This window comes from Hemibagrus wyckioides, linkage group LG29 (assembly GCF_019097595.1).
Source record: "Hemibagrus wyckioides isolate EC202008001 linkage group LG29, SWU_Hwy_1.0, whole genome shotgun sequence".
NCBI classification, from domain to species: Eukaryota; Metazoa; Chordata; class Actinopteri; order Siluriformes; family Bagridae; genus Hemibagrus; species Hemibagrus wyckioides.
Window position 1 is genome coordinate 6,354,007 of NC_080738.1, and position 20,845 is coordinate 6,374,851.

General features: G+C 39.5%; 1 protein-coding gene across 2 annotated transcripts; it reads right to left on the bottom strand.

Moving 5' to 3' along the window:
- Nucleotides 1-1,932: 1,932 nt before the first annotated feature.
- Nucleotides 1,933-10,922, bottom strand: LOC131349222 (C-type lectin domain family 4 member M-like). Of its 2 annotated transcripts, XM_058384739.1 has the most exons (6): nt 10,719-10,922; nt 7,992-8,963; nt 7,325-7,458; nt 7,126-7,232; nt 6,815-6,930; nt 1,933-3,313 (listed from the first exon to the last, which is right to left on the bottom strand). In XM_058384739.1, coding segments are annotated over exons 1-6 (1,467 nt in total). In that variant the 5' UTR covers nt 10,855-10,922; the 3' UTR covers nt 1,933-3,311. The 2 variants fall into 2 exon arrangements, with proteins under 2 accessions (XP_058240722.1, XP_058240721.1); XM_058384738.1 differs by lacking the exon at nt 1,933-3,313 and having other exon boundaries at nt 3,796-6,930.
- Between the last annotated feature and the right edge of the window lie 9,923 nt (nt 10,923-20,845).

A 20,845-nucleotide genomic window follows, 5' to 3' on the forward strand; every position in this document is an offset into this window, starting at 1 on the left:
GTCATTTCCCTTTCCATTTCCATTTACCATCATCTCTACTCACTGTAACCTATAAAACCTTAAATTACTGCTTCTCTACATTGTGGAACCTTTTTGGCCTTTTTACAATATCTTGTAGATATCCACAACCATCTCCACTCGATCAAAAGAATGTTGAAGCATCTTTAAACTATAAAATACTCACTAAAACGTGAAACTGCTGTGTCTCTGTATGGACGTGACTGACAGGCTTTGTCTCTGTCTGAAGTGAATTAAATGTGCTGCTGTCAGTAAAGGAAGTCAGACAAAGAGCAGGGAGCATCAGTAGCTTCTTGTGGTCAAACTGTGAAGACTTTTAAGCTGTGTTTCTTACACATACTGTAGATGTTTTTGTTAGAGTCCAGCAGTTGTGTAAATATCAAAATAATCTTGTTTTATAATGATGTATACATTGCATTGATTCATCATATTTTTGTTTCTCCAAAGTTGGAAACACACAATTGTTTAGAATGTCCTTGTATGCCATAAGATTAGGATTACCCTTGACTGGACGTAAGAGGCCCAAAATTGTTCCATCATGATATGATATATACACAAAGCAAGCTCCATGAATATGTGGAAAACCAGTAGAGAGCTTCCCAGAAGAGAGGAGGATATTATAGCAACAATAGTGAGTGGAGAGTGGGGGATTTCATCTGGAACAAGTAGATATGAGTGCTATCATCAGGTGTCTAAAAATGTTTGGCCATATTAGACCATCACACTGCACATTTCCTTGGGTTATCATCAAGCTATTCCTGGAGTGAGCCCTTTAATGGAGCTTTGTGATGTAAACTCTTGGCATTATATACACACACTTGCCTGCTCACCTTCACACTGATCACACACCTGTTCCCAGGTTTTGTTTCATAAGTTTATTTTTAAGCTGAACGGATCTGCCATGTATTTCCTTTATCCTTTATACAAACTATTTCAATTTCTGCTTATAGATTTACGTTTATTTAATGCTTCCATGTACAGTCTTGGTGCTAGCTGTGTGTGAAATCGATTGATGAACAGCTGTAATAAACTGTGTGGAGGAGTATGATTTTTCTGTGGAGTCAGATTTTGGTACAACACCAGAAAGTGGGGGATGTCTGTGAATTTGATTGGGATGAAATTTCAACAAGTTTATTGAGTTAATTTGATTTGATCATCTTTGTACATATTCTATGAACCTTAAGGAGAAATATTTACAGCGATGTGTTGGAGACCCCTGTTCTAGAAGCAAAAAGATATAGTACAATGTAGATTAAGCTCAAGATTATTACTTGATTATGTACAGATACAGACACAATGAGATTGACTTTAAATACAATTATCGCAATTATACTGCGTTAATCATCGTGATCTACAAAGTTTCTGCAGAAGAATCACAAGAAATATACAATAGATCTATGAGATAAAGAAAAAAAACATGAACAGTCTCTGTGCACTTTGTATCAGTGAATGATTACTGAATAAAACAAGAGCAGACAGTGAAACACAATTATCATCAAAATATTGTCTTTGATATTGGATATATTTAGCTCAATTTATGTATAAGCACTTTTCATTTAAAATTATAAACATCATTGAGGTTTTTCACAGATCCCCGGAAATTTCTCAGAACATTGCCTGTCATTTCAGGTAGAAGTAGGTGAAGCGTAAATCGCAATACAGACTTCACCACCTTTATCATTCGGTTCCCCTACATTCCAGTAACTGAAACTAAGAGAATCAGAATCAGATTCAGATCAGATTCAATTTCATTTAATTCCACACATTTAACTGAATCCTCTCAGCCTCTGTTTACTGAAATGCACTTACACAGAATAAGATTTGTAGTTTTTCATGCAGCAGAACATTAATAATATTTCAGTGTAATTGAATATTAAAAAAAGTGAAAAAAACTGTAAACTGAAACGCCTCTGTTTATCTATAGAGATCATTGGAGGAAATTTACAGAGATAAAAACACATAATTACTTGTATTATTATTATTAGTAGTAGTAGTAGTAGTAGTATTGTTGTTGCTTCTGTATAGCCATGATTTCTGTTTCTCCAGGTAGGCTATAGAGTATGAGAAAAACATTTTATGAGTTATTACAAAACTATTAGTCAGCTACTAATCCTCCAGGAGAAATGTTAAACCTCTTAGGACTCAGTAACTACCTATTTGTTAGTAATTAACTAACCCATCCCGAGGCATACAGAGACTGTGCCGGCTCCAGTGGCATCCGGAGATGGACCAGCTCCAGCCCGGTTCTGCTTGTGAGGATTGGGATATTCAAGCAGCGCCATAGACAACAACCTCCTTATTAATTTACATAACACTATACACATGCTGTATCTGCATCACACAATTGTCACCCAAATGAGGATGGGTTCCCTTTTGTGTCTGGTTCCTCTCAAGGTTTCTTCCTCATACCATCTAAGGGAGTTTTTTCCTTGCCACAGTCGCCTCAGTCACCTCAGGCTTGCTCACTTGGGACAACATCTAGGACTGTCTGTCTGTTTGTCAGTTCATATGTTTGTTGTTCTCTTATGTCGTTTCTCATGTAAAGCTGCTTTGAGACAATGCTCTTTGTTAAAAGCGCTATACAAATAAAATTGAATTGAATTGAATTGAATTAACTAGTAGTTAGTGGTAGAGAATTAGTGTTAATGAAGAAGAATGCTTCTTCTTCTGTTAAAGAATTAGTGTTCACTATTTATTCATACATTTTTACTCCTTGCATAGTTACCTATGAGTGAAGCGACAGTAGTGTAAAGTGTTAGCAATATTAAGGAGATTCTCCTCATTCTAAGATCTTGGAGGGACACGTGAGAGGATGTGAGTTTAAATCATTATTCCCCAGATTCAAGATGATACATGGATTTCCACTGAGACCATTAAACTGTTAAGCAGAAAAATTCACACAATATTCAGCTATTTACATGAATGACAAAGTGTCTTCTGGTATCCGTCTCTCTCCTTCTGTAACTGATCTCTCTCTATAGTCAGGTTGTTGTAACTGGACTGTAACTGATCTTTCTCTTTAGTCAGGTTGTTGTAACTGGACTGTAACTGGTCTCTCTCTTTAGTCAGGTTGTTGTAACTGGACTGTAACTGGTCTCTCTCTTTAGTCAGGTTGTTGTAACTGGACTGTAACTGGTCTCTCTCTTTAGTCAGGTTGTTGTAACTGGACTGTAACTGGTCTCTCTCTTTAGTCAGGTTGTTGTAACTGGTCTGTAACTGGTCTCTCTCTATAGTCAGGTTGTTGTAACTGGTCTGGAGCTGGTTGTTTTCTGTTTTCAGGATGTAGTGTCTCCTCCTACAGGTAAATGGACACAAAGACACGTGTATCAGTATCTCTATACTTAGAGCTAGCATTTACAGTTTAATCTAAACAACCTCATCATTATTAAAGCCCTTCAACAGTGAGCTGGAAAACATCTCAGTAACTCTATCCAGCCATCACTGTGAAACTCCTCCCTTTCCAATAAATGCATGCAGTGATGGGCGGGGCTTTTTGCTGGTTTTGAATAAATTGAATTGCAGTTATAAGAAAAACACAGAAAACATGACACACTTTCTTCATACTCGCATGTGTATATTTATCACCAGTGTTCCTGACACAGCTCATTTGCATTAAGTGACACCCACAAAACCATGAAAGTGCACAGACAGTTAAAAGCACATGACAGAAGACCAGACGTAAAAATTATTTTAACTATACCAAATAAATAATTTAAGGATATCTTGTTTATGTGATAATAAAAGTATAATGGTACCACTTGAATCAGCTTTGGCATTTGATTACAGCTTAGGTCGATAATATAAATAGTTTTTTTTCTCAATATTACTCTTAGTCCTTGACCTAGTGATCTGTGTTTTTAATTAAGACTACAAAGCACTTCAGTAATTTATACTGGATGAGGGTCTGCTAAATGCTGTAAAGGACATTTAAAAAGGCAACTTAAACTCTAGATAGCAGTGCAACACGAGATAGATCTGTAATTGTAAACAGTTTACATTACTGCTTCTCTACATTAAGGAACATTTTGTACTTAAACATTTTGTACATGTGTGTTGTTCTTCTAGTCGTCTCTCTGCATCAGAATTTTCCTTCTCTGTGTCGGGGGCATGACCTCTAACAGTGTCTGCAGTCTCGTAGATATCCACCACCAGCTCTACTCGCTCAAAAAAACATTGAGGCATATTTAATCTATAAATGTTCTGCTGTCAGTGAAGGAAGTGAGTCATAGAGCAGGGGGCATCAATAGCTTCTTGTGGTCAAACTGTGAAGAACATTTGACTGCTGAATTTACACATCTAGTAGATGTTCTTGTTAGAGTCCAGCAGTTGCTTAAATATGAAAATAATCTTGTTTTACAATGATGTATTGTTCCAGTTAATCTTTATTGTTCTTTCTCATAACATCATTACACAAAGCTATTACACCTTTCACCTGTTTTAAGACTTTATATTTTATATTCATTATATATTTTATTTATTATATTTATATTATATTTATACCAGATTTATTACTATCGTATTAATCAGTTTATAGGTTACGGCATTATCTGGAATTATCTGTTGATTTGCTTTTTCAGAAGCTTTTATGCAGGAGACTGTATGACACAGGGTCCACAGATCTAAGATCAGGGTTCACCTCTGCTCTATTTCAAAAAATGAAAAAAGTTCACACTGACAACTGAACACAGGACAGAGAAGTTTGTGGTTTCTCACTAACAAGACATGTGTTTTTTATTTCTTTCTTATTAGCTTAGAGTGACGGAAAAAAAGAGAGGCTGCAGAGGAAATGTCTATACACTATGTGACCAAAAGTATATGGACACCTGACCATCATGCTCTTATGTGGTTCTTCCCCAAAGTTGGAAACACACAATTGTATAGAATGTCCTTGTAAGCCCTAACATTCCGATTTCCCTTGACTGGAAGTAAAGGGCCCAGAACTGTTCCACCATGACACTGCTCCTGTACACAAAGCAAGCTCCATGAAGACATGGAACACCATTTGCATGCTAAGCCATCTTTCCCAACTTTGTGATCTTGTGGATACATTTTCCAAAATCTACTGGAAAACCTGAAAAGAGTTTCCCAGAAGAGAGGAGGAAATTATAACAACAATAGGAGTGGGGAGTGGGGGATTTGAACAAGTACATATGAGTGATATGATCAGGTGTCTGAAAATATTTGGCCATATTAGACCATCACACTGCATGTTTCCCTAGTTTATCATCATTTTAATCCCAGAGTAAACATTTAGGGGAGTTCTGTGTTGTCTTTAAACTCAACAAACTCCCAAAATTCACCACATCCTACAAAAATGACCTCACCGGATTTCCCTTTGCATTATATACACACACTTGCCCACTCACATTCACACTGATCACACATCTGTTCCCAAGTTTTGCTTTGGCAGAATCCTAGCTTTATTTTTAAGTTGAATGTATCTGCTATGTTTTTTCTTTATCCTTTATACAAACTACCTCAATTTGTGCTTATAGATTTAAATTTATATGATGATTCCATGCACGGTCATGGTGCTAGCTGTGTAAGAAATCGATTGATAAACAGCTGTATTAAACTGTGTGATGAGCGTGCACACAGAGAGGAGGATGATTTGTCTGTGGAGTCAGATTTCAGTACACCATCAGAAAGTGGAGGATGTCTGTGAATTTGATTGAGATTGAACAGGTTTATTGAGTAAATTTGATTTGAACAATTTTGTACATATTCTATGAACCTTTAGGCGAAGGACTCCTAGTGACATGTTGGAGACCCCTGCTGTAGAAGCAGAAAGATATAATACACATTTGATTAAGCTTAAGTTTGTGCTGAATTAACATTAAGTCAGAGATACTGAGATAAACTTTAAATACAATTAGACATGTACATTTCCCGAAGAAAATGTTAGTGGTGCTTGCCGTGCCAAAACTCGTCCGTGACGCATTTCCCCACATTGTGCTGAGTGTTTTGATATGTCACATGTGTATGTTAGCATTAGCTTTAGCATTAACCTTAGCATTAGCATTCGGATTAGCATTAAAGTTAGCATTAACGTTAGCATTAGCATCAACATTAGCATTAACATTCAATTTAGCATTAGCCTTAACATTAGCATTAGACATAGGGTGCCAATACTATGGAGGCAAGTGTATATGTGACCAGAACAGACGTCCCGCAGTTCCCCTCATTGTGCTGAGTGTGTGGATATGTCACATGTCTATACTGCACTAACTTTGTGATTCCACTTAATATTGAATGGATAGATAGAGTTATAAACCTCCAAAATTTAGAATGGAAGTCTAGGGGAAAAAATTCCACTTTGAACTTTGAACTACTGGGAATACCGTAATTCCAATTGCTTATAAAAGTCATAGCACATCTTTCCCGAACAAGCCGCACGATTTGACACCTCATTCGACAAACGGTGCGGGACTAGATAGTGGACAAAATTTGTACGGAAGAAGAAGAAGAAGAAGAAGAAGGAGAAGAAGAAGTATAAGGAATAGTAATAGTGATGCTTTGCATAGCAAGCACCACTAATAATCTCAATTATACTGCTTCCATCACCATGATCTACAAATGTACTGCATCAGAATCATAATATACAATACATCTATGAGATATAGAAAAAAACATAAACAGTCTCTGTGCACTTGAATAATTACTGAAAAAAAAAACAAGAGCAGACACTAAAACACAATTATCATCAAAATATTGTCTTTGATATTGGATATATTTAGCTCAGTTTATGTATAAGCACTTTTCATTTAAAATTATAAACATCATTGAGGTTTCTCACAGATCCATGGAAATTTCTTAGAACAATGACTGTCATTCCAGGTAGAGGAAGATGAAGCGTAAATCACAACACAGTCTTCACCACCTTTATCATTCGGTTCCCCTCCATTCCAGAAGCTGAAACCAAGAGAATCAGAATCAGATTCAGATCAGATTCAATTTCATTCAATTCCACACATTTAACTGAATCCTCTCAGCCTCTGTTTACTGAAATGCACTTACACAGAATAAGATTTGTAGTTTTTCATGCAGCAGAACATTAATAATATTTCAGTGTAATTGCACATTAAAAAAAGGGAAATATTTTCTTACGCAGTGGTCAGTGGTGTACCGTCCACCCATTTCCACTCTCCCTCTTTTTCTCTGTCACTCAGACCAATCCAAGTCTCATGCCTGACCAGCTGTTTACCGATGAACTCCTTTGAATGACAGCAGAATAAAAAGACTTTGTTCTCTCTCTCTCTCTCTCTCTCTCTCTCTCACTCTCTCTCTCTCTCTCTCTCTCTCTCACCTGTTCCTCTTTGCTGTTTATGATCAGCAGGTCTGCTCCTTTGTCCATGCAGTCCTTTCTGCTCTCCTCCCAGCTCTTGCTCTCGTTAGACATGACATAAAAACTGGAGTTAAAACTGAAACACCTCCATTTATCTATAGAGATCATTGGAGGAAATTTACAGAGATAAAAACACATAATTGTTGCATTATTATTATTATTATTAGTAGTAGTAGTAGTAGTAGTAGTAGTAGTAGTGTTGTTGCTTCTGTATAGCCATGATTTCCACATAGGCTATAGAGTATGAGAAAATCATTTAATCCGCCATTATTACAAAACAGCAATTAGTTAGCTATTAATCCTCCAGGAGAAATATGAAACCTATTAAGACTCTAAGGTAACTACTTATTTGTTAGTAATTAACTACCAGTTAGTGGTAGAGAATGAGTTTTAATGAAGAACTACTCATTCATACATTTTTACTCCTTGCATAGTTATCTATGAGTGAAGGGACAGTAGTGTAAAGTGTTAGCAATATTAAGGAGATCCTCCTCATTCTAAGATCTTGGAGGGACACGTGAGAGGATGTGAGTTTAAATCATTATTCTCCAGATTCAAGATACATGGATTTGCACTGAGGGTATTTAACTGTTAAGTAGAAAATTTAACACAAGATTCAGCTACTTACATAAATCACAAAGTGTCTTCTGGTATCCATCTCTCTCCTTCTGTAACTGGTCTCTCTCTTTAGTCAGGTTGTAACTGGACTGTAACTGGTCTCTTTCTATAGTCAGGTTGTTGTAACTGGACTGTAACTGGTCTCTCTCTATGGTCAGGTTGTTGTAACTGGACTGTAACTGGTCTCTCTCTTTAGTCAGGTTGTAACTGGACTGTAACTGGTCTCTTTCTATAGTCAGGTTGTTGTAACTAGACTGTAACTGGTCCCTCTCTTTAGTCAGGTTGTTGTAACTGGACTGTAACTGGTCTCTCTCTATAGTCAAGTTGTTGTAACTAGACTGTAACTGGTCCCTCTCTTTAGTCAGGTTGTTGTAACTGGACTGTAACTGGTCTCTCTCTATAGTCAGATTGTTGTAACTGGAGTGTAACTGGTCTCTCTCTTTAGTCAGGTTGTTGTAACTGGACTGTAACTGGTCTCTCTCTTTAGTCAGGTTGTTGTAACTGGACTGTAACTGGTCTCTCTCTTTAGTCAGGTTGTTGTAACTGGACTGTAACTGGTCTCTCTCTTTAGTCAGGTTGTTGTAACTGGACTGTAACTGGTCTCTCTCTTTAGTCAGGTTGTTGTAACTGGACTGTAACTCGTCTCTCTCTTTAGTCAGGTTGTTGTAACTGGACTGTAACTGGTCTCTCTCTTTAGTCAGGTTGTTGTAACTGGACTGTAACTGGTCTCTCTCTTTAGTCAGGTTGTTGTAACTGGACTGTAACTGGTCTCTCTCTTTAGTCAGGTTGTTGTAACTGGACTGTAACTGGTCTCTCTCTTTAGTCAGGTTGTTGTAACTGGTCTGGAGCTGGGTGTGTTCTATATTCAGGATGTAGAATTTGATCCACAGCACTGTGATGGCAGCCAGCAGGAGAACACACAGCAGCAGCACCACACACACTGCAGTCAGTCTGCAACACCTGCTGCATGCAGTGTCTCCTCCTACAGGAAAATGGACACAAAGACACGTGTATCAGTATCTCCAAACATAGAACTAGCATTTACAGTTTAATCTAAACAACCTCATCATTATTAAAGCCCTTAAACAGTGAGCTGGGAAACATCTCATTAACTCTATCTAGTCATGACTGTGAAACTCCTCTCTTTTCACTAAATGCATGCAGTGATGGGCGGAGCTTTGGGCTGGTTATAAATCTTGTAGTTTTTAGAAAAACATATAAAATGAGAAACACTTTCTTCATACTCGTGTGTGTATGTTGATCACCAGTGTTCCTGACACAGCTCGTTTACATTAAGTGACACCTACAAAACCATGAAAGTGAACAGTCAGTTAGGAACACATGACAGAAGACCAGAAGTAGAAATTATTTTAACTATGCCAATTAACTAATTTTCATTTTTATTTAATAATACACTGAACAGACATAACATTATGAGCACTGACAGGTGACATGAATAAGACTGATGATCTCCTCATCATGGCACCTGTTAGTTGGTGGGATATATTAGACAGAAAGTTAACATTTTGTCCTCTAAGTTGATGTGTTACAAGCAGGAATAATGGACACCTTTAAGGATTTAAGGATTTGAGTGAGTTTGACAACGGCCAAATTGTGATGGCTAGACGACTGGATCAGAGCATCTCCAAAACTGCAGCTCTTGTGGGGTGTTCCCGGTCTGCAGTGGTCAGTATCTATTAAAAGTGGTCCAAGCAAGGAACAGTGGTGAACCACTTTGTCAGAATACACAATGCATCACAGTTTGCTGCATATGGGGCTGCATAGCCGCAGACCAGTCAGGGTGCCCATGCTGACCCCATGCACCTCCAAATGCGGCAACAATGGACACGTAAGCATCAGAACTGGACCACAGATCAATGGAAGAATGTGACCTGGTTTGAAAAATCATGTTTTCTTTTACATTATGTGGATGGCCAGGTGTGTTTGCGTCACTTACTTGGGGAACAACACATGGCACCAGGATGTGCCATATAATAATAATAATTATAATAATAATAATAATAATAATTATTTACCAAATAATAATTCGGTAAAAATGAGGAATAATTTGATGAGCACAACAATAACTTTGAAGTGTTGACCTGGCCTCCCAATTCCCCAGACCTCAGTCCAGTCGAGCATCTGTGGGATGTGCTGGACAAACAAGTCCGATCCATGGTGGCCCCACCTCGCAACTTACAGGACTTAAAGGATCTGCTACTAACATCTTGGTGCCAGATACAACAGAACACATTCAGGGATCTAGTGGAGACGGGTCAGGGCTGTTTTGGCAGCAAAAGGGGACCAACACAATATTAGGCAAGTGATCATAATGTTATGCCTGATTGGTGTATAATAAAAGTATAATGGTACCAGTGGTATCAGCTGAGGCATGTGATTACAGTTTATGGATATAATATTTCACATTCGCAGTTTTAGTTTTCACAGACCTAGTGAACTACTTTGTGATGAAAACAGTATTTTTAATAAAGACTACAACACACTTCTGTAATTTATACTGGATGAGGGTCTGCTAAATGCTGTAAATGATATTTAAATATTTAGATAATTATAATTTGAAGTTGATTGTCCATGGCTGGGCTCAAAACACAAGCAGATAGCAGAGTAACACAAGGTTGATATCCACCACTGATCATTTCCACTTACTGTAACCTATAAAAGCTTACATTACTGCTTCTCTACATTATGGAATATTTTGTACTTAAACATTTTGTACCTGTGTGTTGTTCTCCTGCGCGTCTCTCTGTATCAGATTTTTCCTTCTCTGTGTCGGGGTCATGACCTCTAACAGTGTCTGCAATCTCGTAGATAACCGTCACCATGTCCTCTTGCTCAGAAAAATGTTGAAGCATCTTTAAACTATAAAATACTCACTAAAACCTGAAACTACTGCGTCTCTGTATGGACGTGACTGACAGGCTGTCTCTGTGTGAAGTGAATTAAATGCGCTGCTGTCAGTAAAGGAAGTGAGTCAAAGAACAGGGAGGATCAGTAGCTTCTTGTGGTCAAACTGTGAAGATTTTTAAATTGCAGACTTTACACATCTGGTAGATGTTCTTGTTCGAGTCCAGCAGTTCTTTAAATATGAAAATAATCTTGTTGTTTTATAATGATGTATACATTGTACCGAATAATCTTTATTTTTGTTTCTCATACCATCATTACTCAAAGCTATTAGACTTTTCACCTGTTTTAAGACTGATTTTATATTTATACCAGATTTATTACTATCATATGAATTAGTTGATATGTTCCTGCAGTAGATCTGGAATTATTTGCTGATTTTTCAGAAGCTTTTCTGCAGGAGACTGTATGACACAGGGTCCACAGATCTAAGATCAGGCTTAACCTCTGCTCTATTTCAGAAAATGAAAAAAGTTCACACTGACAACTGAACACAGGACAGAGAAGTTTGTGTTTTCTCACTAACATGACAACATGAGTGTTTTTTTCTTTCTTATTAACTTAGAGTGACTGAAAAAAAGAGGCTGCAGAGGAAATGACATACACTATATGAGTAAAAGTATGTGGACATTTGACCATCGTGCTCTTACATGCTTCTTCCCCAAAGTTGGAAACACAATTGTATAGAATATCACAATTTCTCTTGACTGGAAGTAAGAGACTGCTCCTGTACACAAAGCAAGCTCCATGAAGACATGGTTTGCCAAGGGTTGTGTGGAAGACCTCGAGTGTCAAACATAGAGGCCTGACCTCTAACCCGTGGGGGATTTCATCTGAACCTGTGCCCAATAATGCACCATGGTGGAATACAGTCAGGAGACTCCAACTGTGGGGATGTATAAGAAAAAGCTCTAGCCCCTGTTGTACCCTTTATTACTTGAGGTACCAAAAAATAACCTACACCTTTTGAGAATGAGATAAAAAAACAAAGGTTTGCTCAGGTCCCACAGCACAACATCATTCAGTGCTTTGTCTGCTATAAGTAATATTTTATAATCAAAGCGAAATTTGACTGGTAGCCATTGCAGTGTGGATAAGTTCAGAGACATGCATTCTAGTTCCTGGTTCTAGTTAGGATTCTAACTGCTGCATTCTGCATCTAACAAAACTAGAAGTAAAAAAAAAAGCAAGAACTAGTCTTTTTTCATCATGTATGTAAGACATTAAGTTTAATATCTAAGCAATATTCTGAGATGAAAAAAAGGTTCAAGTGAAATACTGGAGTCAATAATCACACCAAGGTGACAGTTATTCAGATCACTCTAGAACAGGGTTCTCCAACCTTTTTTTCTTTGAGAGGAACTTAACAAAATTAAGGTGGCCAAGAGCAAGTCGTATTACATTATTAGTAACATTTATTTACATAGCTTATTGCCATAAACCAAACCAGCTGAATGAGCTACGTTTATGTGATTTTTTTTTAAAAATGTCAATATTGACGAGTCATATTTCGTAATAAAAAAATCATTTTACATTCACAGCATGTTAATTGTTGAGTCAAGTTCATTGATTTAACACCACATGTTTGCTGGCTAGACTTATCAGTTATTATTGTCAAATTTAATTCATTCACATGGATTCTGTTATTTATCAGCAAATTGTTACAAGACCCATGGCACATCTACTGATGGCCTCAGCAAGACTGAAAAATAAAAACTAGATGGTGTGCACTTTTCTACAGTGGTTTTACTCCTAGTTAGTTTTGCTACAGTGCTAAATAAAAATTTTGGATTGTTTTTGTTATCTTCGATTAGGGCAGAGAGATACGCTGATCTAGCAGCACTAAGAGAATTTTTGTATCTGTGGAAGGCATTCCTTCCACGCAATCTGGAATACTGCTAATTTAGTTTGATGCCATTTACGCTCTAGTTTCCTAGCTGATTGTTTTAAAGCTCGTGTGTGGTCGTTGTACCAGGGTGCTAGTTTCTTGTCTTTAATTTTTTTCCTTTTAAGTGGAACTACAGTGTCTAGGGTGTTCCGAAATAATGACTCCAAGTAATCAGTCGCCTGGTCAAGTTCTGTGGGGTCAGAATTTGAACCAATCATGTGTTATAATTCTGGGAGACTATCGGTAAATCTCTCTGCGGTAGCAGACGTAAATATACGCTTCATACGGTAATGCGGCAAGTTGCGCATCTCGTGACTAAGACGCATTCTAAATGAAACTAGATAATGATCTGAGATAGCTTCCGACTGTGGAAGAGTGAATGTAAAAATGAGATCCAGAGTGTGACCTCCATTATGAGTGGGTCCGATTACATTTTGATTAACACCTAATGAATCTAAGATGGACACAACTGCTGTTCTCAGAGGATCTTCTGGCTTATCAAAATGAATGTTGAAGTCTCCTACTATTAATGCTTTGTCTAAAGAAACAACAAGGTTTGAAGTAAAATCTCCAAATTCACTAAGGAATTCAGAGTATGGCCCTGGGGCTCTGTAAATAACAATTAGTGGAATTGACTCTGTGAACTTATTATTAGTACTTGCATACGTTAGGTTAGTATAAAGAACTTCGAATGTGTTGAACTGATGTCTGGGTTTTTGTGTGGCACTTAGCTTATTATCATGAATAACTGTGACACCTCCTCCCCTGCCTGTTAGACGCGGTTGATGTATATAGCTATAGCCAGGCGGACAAGCTTCATTTAATGCTACGTACTCGTTTTGTTTAATCCATGTTTCTGTTAAACAAAGAACGCTGAACTCCTGATCAGTAATCAGTTCATTAATTATAATGTTTTAGTTGACAGAGATCTTATATTTAACAGTCCTAGCTTCAGATCAAAGGTGCTGGCTGTGCATTCACTATCATCTAGTTTTATGTTAATCAGGTTACTAAAACAAATGGCATATATCATTAGCTCCTACATGGAAACCTATCTTGGAGAACCTGTGCTTGCCGAGGACCCTAAGATTACCTGCAATGTCTGTCGCCCTGGCTCCCGGAATACACCTAACCTGTGCTGCTGGAGCCCCTAAAGGTCTAGCTAATTTCACATGCCTTAAAATTGAGTCTCCTATAACCAGAGCTCTTTCAGGTTTCTCAGCGAGTTCTTCACTGAGGAGAGCAAACCTGTTGGTCATGTGAAGCGGAGAGGAGTGGTGCTCCCGTGGGCAAGCCTTAGCATTAGCCTTGACTGTGCGACTATGCCGCCGAGTCGTCACCCATTCGCCCCGCTGTGAGGGCTCTAATGCCGGAGTTGGGGGGATACTAACTCCACCTAAGGCATCCAGACTTCCTCCTACAGACACTACACTACTGTCACTATCACTAACCCTTTCTAGAGTCTGGATGCGCACCTCTAAAGCTAATATCTTCTCCGTTAGAGAGCTAACTAGCGTACACTTATCACAGGTAAAATTAACACTAACGACGGAGGAAGAATTACTGAACATCCTGCACCTCACACACTGAACCAGCTGAAAGTTAGTCATAATGAATGATCACGTACCTTTGAGTGAATCTATCCTCCGACTGCTGTGTAAAAACCGGGGGGGAAGGCCTCACCCGATAGAAAAACAAAAGAACAATTAACTGCGATATGCAAGTAAAGATTTAGCAAACGAACCCTGGCAGAGTAAGAAATTTAAATGAAAGAGAAAAAGTGGTTCTGGTTATGTGGTTCTTCCTCAAAGTTGGAAACACACAATTGTATAGAATGTCACGATTTCCCTTTGAATGGAAGTAAGAGGCCCAAAACTGTTCCACCACGAGACTGCTCCAGTACACAAAGCGAGCTCCATGAAGACATGGTTTGCCAAGGGTTGTGTGGAAGACCTTGAGTGTCCTACAAATAGTTCTGACCTCTAACCTCACTGAACACCTTTGGGATGAACTGGAACACCCTGGCTACAAATATAGTGGAAAGCCTTTCCAGAAGTGAGGAGGACATTATAACAGCAATAGGGGTAGGTAGTGGGGGATTTCATCTGGAACATGTATATATGAGTGCTCTGATCAAGTGTGTACAAATGTTTGGCCATATTAGGCCATGATACTACACGTTTCCTTGGGTTATCATCATTCTAATCCTAGAGTAAATCTTTCATGCTCTTTCATGTGTATAAACTCAGCAAACTCCCAAAATGCAAAACAACCAACAAATATGACCTCACCAGACTTCACGTCACATTATATACACATACTTGCCTGCTCACCTTTACACTGTTCCCAGGTTTTGCTTTGCCAGCATTGTAGCTTTATTTTAAGTTGAACAGATCTGCCATGTATTTTCTTTATCCTTTATACAAACTATTTCAATTTGTGCTTATAGATTTAAGTTTCTATAATGCTCCCATGTATGGTCTTGGTGCTAGCTGTGTAAGAATTCAATTGATGAACAGCTGTAAAAAACTGTATGATGCGCATGCAGACATGGAGGAGGATAATTTGTCTGTGGAGTCAGATTTCGGTACAATGCCAAAAAGTGGAGGATGGGTGTCATTTTGATTGGGATGAAATTTAAACAGGTTTATTGAGTTCACTTGATTTGATCATTTTGTACATATTATATGAACCTTTAGGTGAGCTACTCAAAGATACTGTACGTGTTGGAGACTTCTGCTCGAGAAGCAAAAAAACATAATACAATGTAGATTAAGCTCAGGATTATGCTGACTTAACAGATACAGAGACACTAAGATGGACTTTAAATACAATTATCTCAATTATACAGCTTTCATCATTATGGTCTACAAATTTCCTGCCATGGAATCATAAGAAAAATACAATACATCTGTGAGATAAAGAAAAAAACATGAAAAGTCTCTGTGCACTTTGTATCAGTAAATGATTACTGAGAAAATAAGAGCAGACACTGAAACACAATTATCATCAAAATATTGTCTTTGATATTGTCTAGATTTCGCTCAATTTGTCTATAAGTACTTTTAATTTAAGATGATACACATTATTGAGAAACAGGTTTCTCACAGATCCACGGCAATTGAACAGAACATGTCTGTCATTCCAGACAGTCTCAGATGAAGCATAAATCACAGCACAGTCCTCTTCATCTGCATTATTCAATTGCCCTTCAGCCCAGTACCTGAAACCAAGAGAATCAGAATCAGATCAGATTCAATTTCCTTTAATTCCACACATTTAACTGAATCCTCTTAGTCTCTATTTGTGTAACATCCAACTTGGCAACAGACCACCAGAGGGAGCCCTCCCCCAAGTTTTGATGCACACACAAAGAACACTTCTGGGTTATTACAGCTCTTAAGCAGTGTACACAGGTCATGGAACGCGAAATATTGTTCATCCGAACTTAACGAGCCGAGTTACAGTTACTATCGTGTTGGATTATCCTGTCTTTGACTTTTCTGCTGATTTCTGGTTCTCGATTTTTGCTTAGTGTTTCGATTTCATTCTCCAAGTGTTTTCTTTAATTAAACTGTACATGGAACCTATGACTGCCATCTCCAGCACTTCATTAAACAATATTTTGCCAGGAGAACCTTGAACATATCAAACTGGGCCATACAGCTGTGCCACGAGAGAAACAGTGACGACACACTTGCCCCCAAGTATGATCCCATTGTAGGGGAGTGAACCACCTGGTGTCTAAATGAATTCTAAGGCCTTTTGCAATTAAGGTGAGGAGAAATCGTTTATTTTCTTATCTGTCACTGCCCGTACAACGTTGACCTCAGCCCTCATAGACTCTGGTTCAGCGGTAAACCTCATTGACTCATGCCTTGTCAAAGAATTACATATACCCACCTTTCCATGTGCTACCCCCCTGTGCATTACGGCTATAGACTATCAACCTATTGAGAGAGGCTCAATCAAGAAACCCATCCTCTCAACCTCCAAGCTGGCCTATTCCACACTGAGAAACTACCGTTCTAAGTCATCTCGTCTCTGGCTCACCCTGTCATACTGGGATTTCCCTATCTTCAGGTACACGTAGAAAGCTTACACGGTGCAATGGCCCCTAGTGTGCCGGGTGAATATCAGGACTTCCTAGAAGTGTTTATTAAGGAAAAGGCCACTCTTCTTCCCCCACATCACCCTTGGGACTGTGCCATTAATCTCCTACCCAACACCATGCCACCCAAGAGCAGGATATACCCACTATCTCTCCTGGAGAGAGATGCCATGGAGGACTATGTAGAGGAAGCCCTAATAAGCGGTTATATATGACCCTCGACTTCTCCTGCTGCTGCAGGATTCTTCTTTGTGGAGAAGAAAGATGGGGGGCTAAGACCCTGCATTGATTATCGGGGACTTAATGCTCTCACAGTGTGCTACCAGTACCCCTGTCCTTTGGTGCCCGCAGCCCTGGAACAACTTAGAGAAGCTCATATCTTTACCAAGCTAGATAGTAGTGCCTACAACCTGATCCGCATTCATGAGAACGATGGGTGGAAAATGGCATTTCACACTACAAAGAGTGTGATCCGCATTCGTGAGGACGATGGGTGGAAAATGGCATTTCACACGAAGAGACATTATGAGTATCTTGTGATGCCATGTGGGCTGACCAGCACACCGGCCATATTTCAAGCTTTCATGAATGAAAAATTCAAGGAGGTAACTATCGATGACATTCTGATCTACTCACGCACTTACAGTGACCATGTACACCACGTCTGCATGGTGTTGGCCCGTCTACTGGAACATAAACTATACGTCAAGGCTGAGAACTGTGAATTTCAACAGAAGTCCATCACCTTCTTGGGATGTGATTTATCACCAGGGCATGGAGATGGACAACAACAAAGTACAGGCAGTCATGAATTAGCCAGAACCCACATCCATCAAAGAATTTCTACAGATGATTCATAAGGAATTATAGCTGTATCGCTCACCCCCTAATGTCTCTGCTGTGCAGAAAACCTAAGAAACTCCAGTGGACTGAACAGGCCAGAACCGCATTCAAGCAGCTGAAACAGAGCTTCACCTCAGCCTCTATCCTCTGTCACCCCAACCCGGACCATCCATTTGTTATAGAAGTGGACACTTCCAGTTATGGAATGGGGCAGTCCTCTCCCAATGTCATGGGGAGCCTGGCAAACTCCACCCATGCACTTACTTTTTGCATAAACTGAGGCGGAGGCTAACTATGACATGGGCAACCGGGAGCTTCTATCTATAAAGGCCGCATTTGAAGAGTGGTGACACTGGCTGGAGCGGGCAAGGCACCCCTTCCTAGTGCTAATGGATCACTGCAATCTAGAATATCTTTGTGGTGCCAAGAGACTGAATTCCCATCAATCCCATTAGGCCCTCATCTTCATATGCTTCAACTTCTCAGTTACCTATCATCCTGCGTCCAAGAATGGCAAGGCAGATGCCTTATCTTGCAGATATGAACCCACTAGTTCAGCACCCCCACCTAAACCTATTCTTCCTTCATCCATCATCCTAGCCCCCATATGTTGGAGCCTGGTTGAAGACACACAAAGGGCCCACGTTCCAAGCTCTTTGTTCCCTCACCGCTCCTCCAGCACATTATACAAAGGGTTCATGACATGCCTAGATTGGGCCATCCAGGTATTTGATGCTTCATAAAACAGGTTTTGTTGGCCCTCATTGTCCCAGGATGTGGAATCATATGTCAAGGCATGTGCCACCTGCTATCAGGCACGAATGAGCCGTCAGCTCCTAGCTGGACTCTTTGAGCCCCTTCCCATTCCACAACACCCTTGGTTGCACATAGCACTAGACTTTGTAACTGATCTGCCACAGTCTGATTTAATACTATTTTAGTAGTTCGAAAGCATGCCACTTGGTCCCCTTGAAAAGTCTCCCTACCAGCTAGAGCCTTGTTCCAACAAATCTTTCTGAACTATGACCTCCCCGAAGACACTGAGTTGGGTCATGGGTCCTAGTTCACCTTACAAGTATGGGAGGCTTTCTGCTCACAGTTGGGGATAAACATCAGTCTCAGTTCGGGGTATTATCCACAGACCAACGGCCAAACAGAACACCTCAATCAAGAACTGGGCCATTATTTAAGATCCTATTGCAGCCGAGAACAGCATCGTTGGAATGAGTTCCTACCATGTGCCGAATACGCCCAAAACTCACTTTCAACATTCATTTACAAGGTTTACACCGTTCCAGTGTATCTTGGGGTACCAACCTCCACTGTTTCCTTGGTCTGGGGAACCCTTGGACATGCCTGCCATTAACGACTGGGTCCAATGTAGTCAAGAGATCTGGGAGCGTGCCCATGTGCACCTACAACAAGCTATTCGGAGACAGTGCATCCAAGCCAACCGTCACAGGCGTCCACACCCTGATTACCAAGTGGAACAATGAGTCTGGTTGACTACAAAAAATCTAAAGTTGAAACTATTATGTCAGAAACTCAACGCTTGCTTTGTAGGTCCATTTTGCATCCTACGACTGCCAGCTCCAGCACATCATTACAATTTACTGAAATACACTGGAACAACATAAAAAAAGTTTAAACTTTATTAAACTTTGTAGCTTTTCAAGCAGGAGAATATTACTTATTATTATATTAAAATGATTTCATTTGTACTGCACATTAAAAACAGGGAAATATTTTCTTACTTAGTGTCCAGTGGTGTATCCAAATCCAAGTCTCAAGATTGCCCAGCTCTTTACCGATGAACTCCTTTAAATGACAGCAGAATGAAAAAGTTGTAAGGATGAGCCAGAGGTTGCAGAAGTCAAATCCATAAGCGGATCTTTATTAATAAACACACAGACTAAATCAAGGTCAGAAAACAAATGCGAGTCAAAACCAGAAAAACCACTGAGATGAGAAAACAAAACCAAAAGCACAAAATGAAGCACGCAGTCAGAGAAACAGGCAGGGTCATACACGGAAATCAATATCAGAGACAAGGCAAGAATTGGTCGTGGAAAACAGGCAAGGATCATACACAAAAAGTAGCTAAACACTGTATAACACTCAGTAGGTCACTTGAGGACGATACTTTGTGTTAAACAATGCATGCGTGGGGTATATATGTCCATGGGAAACCAATTGGCGAGTCACATGAGTAATTAGTGTTGGGATATTACAGAGCCCCCCCTCTATGAACACCTCCTGGTGTTCTATGGCGTGGTCTACCCCGAGGGTGTGGGGCGGGACTGTCTGGGTGAGCCGAGTGGAATTCCTCCATTAAGGAGGGGTCAAGGATGTCAGCAGAGTCCACCCAGGAGTGTTCCTCAGGACCATAGCCCTCCCAATCGTCCAGATACTGTAGGCGGTTGCGGATGCAACGGGAGTTCAGGAGGGTACTGTGGAATAAAATTCTACTGTACTCACTACAAAAAATCTGACTCCAGCTCCACACCGACCCAACAGCTCAGTCTGAGTGAGACTCACAGTTACTTAGGCCTCCAAACTAAATAAGCCAATCAAGCAGACTAGATGAATGCAGATAAGAGATTTTATTTGTAATCAGCGCTGACACAAGAATTGAGATGCTCACGCATGAACGTCCCAACAACCTCTGCCCGGGGAACTCCAACTACAGCCTTTATATACATTTCCCTTATATCTCCAATGTAACACTTCACTGGTTCTTTGCCAAGACAATTCTTGTCCCATTGTCTTGACCCATTTTCTTTTTTGGACCTTTTAGGTTCTTTTTTTACATTATCTTTGAATTTACAACTTTTCAAATACCATTATAATTAAACTTTCCTAAATCATTATATTAAAAATTGGGCGTTTCCGGCCCCACCAGTGGGATTGTCTTCGGCCTCACTCTCTCCAACACCTCATTCTTCCTCAGGAGACAGCATGGGTAAGTTCTCAGTTCTTCAGGGGCCAACACCCTTTCTTTTTTTTATTTTTCTACATTACACTCTACACTTCACAGCTTTTCTGATTTGTCCGCTGTCTTCTACGTATGTACTCTAGACATTTCACCTGGTACCAC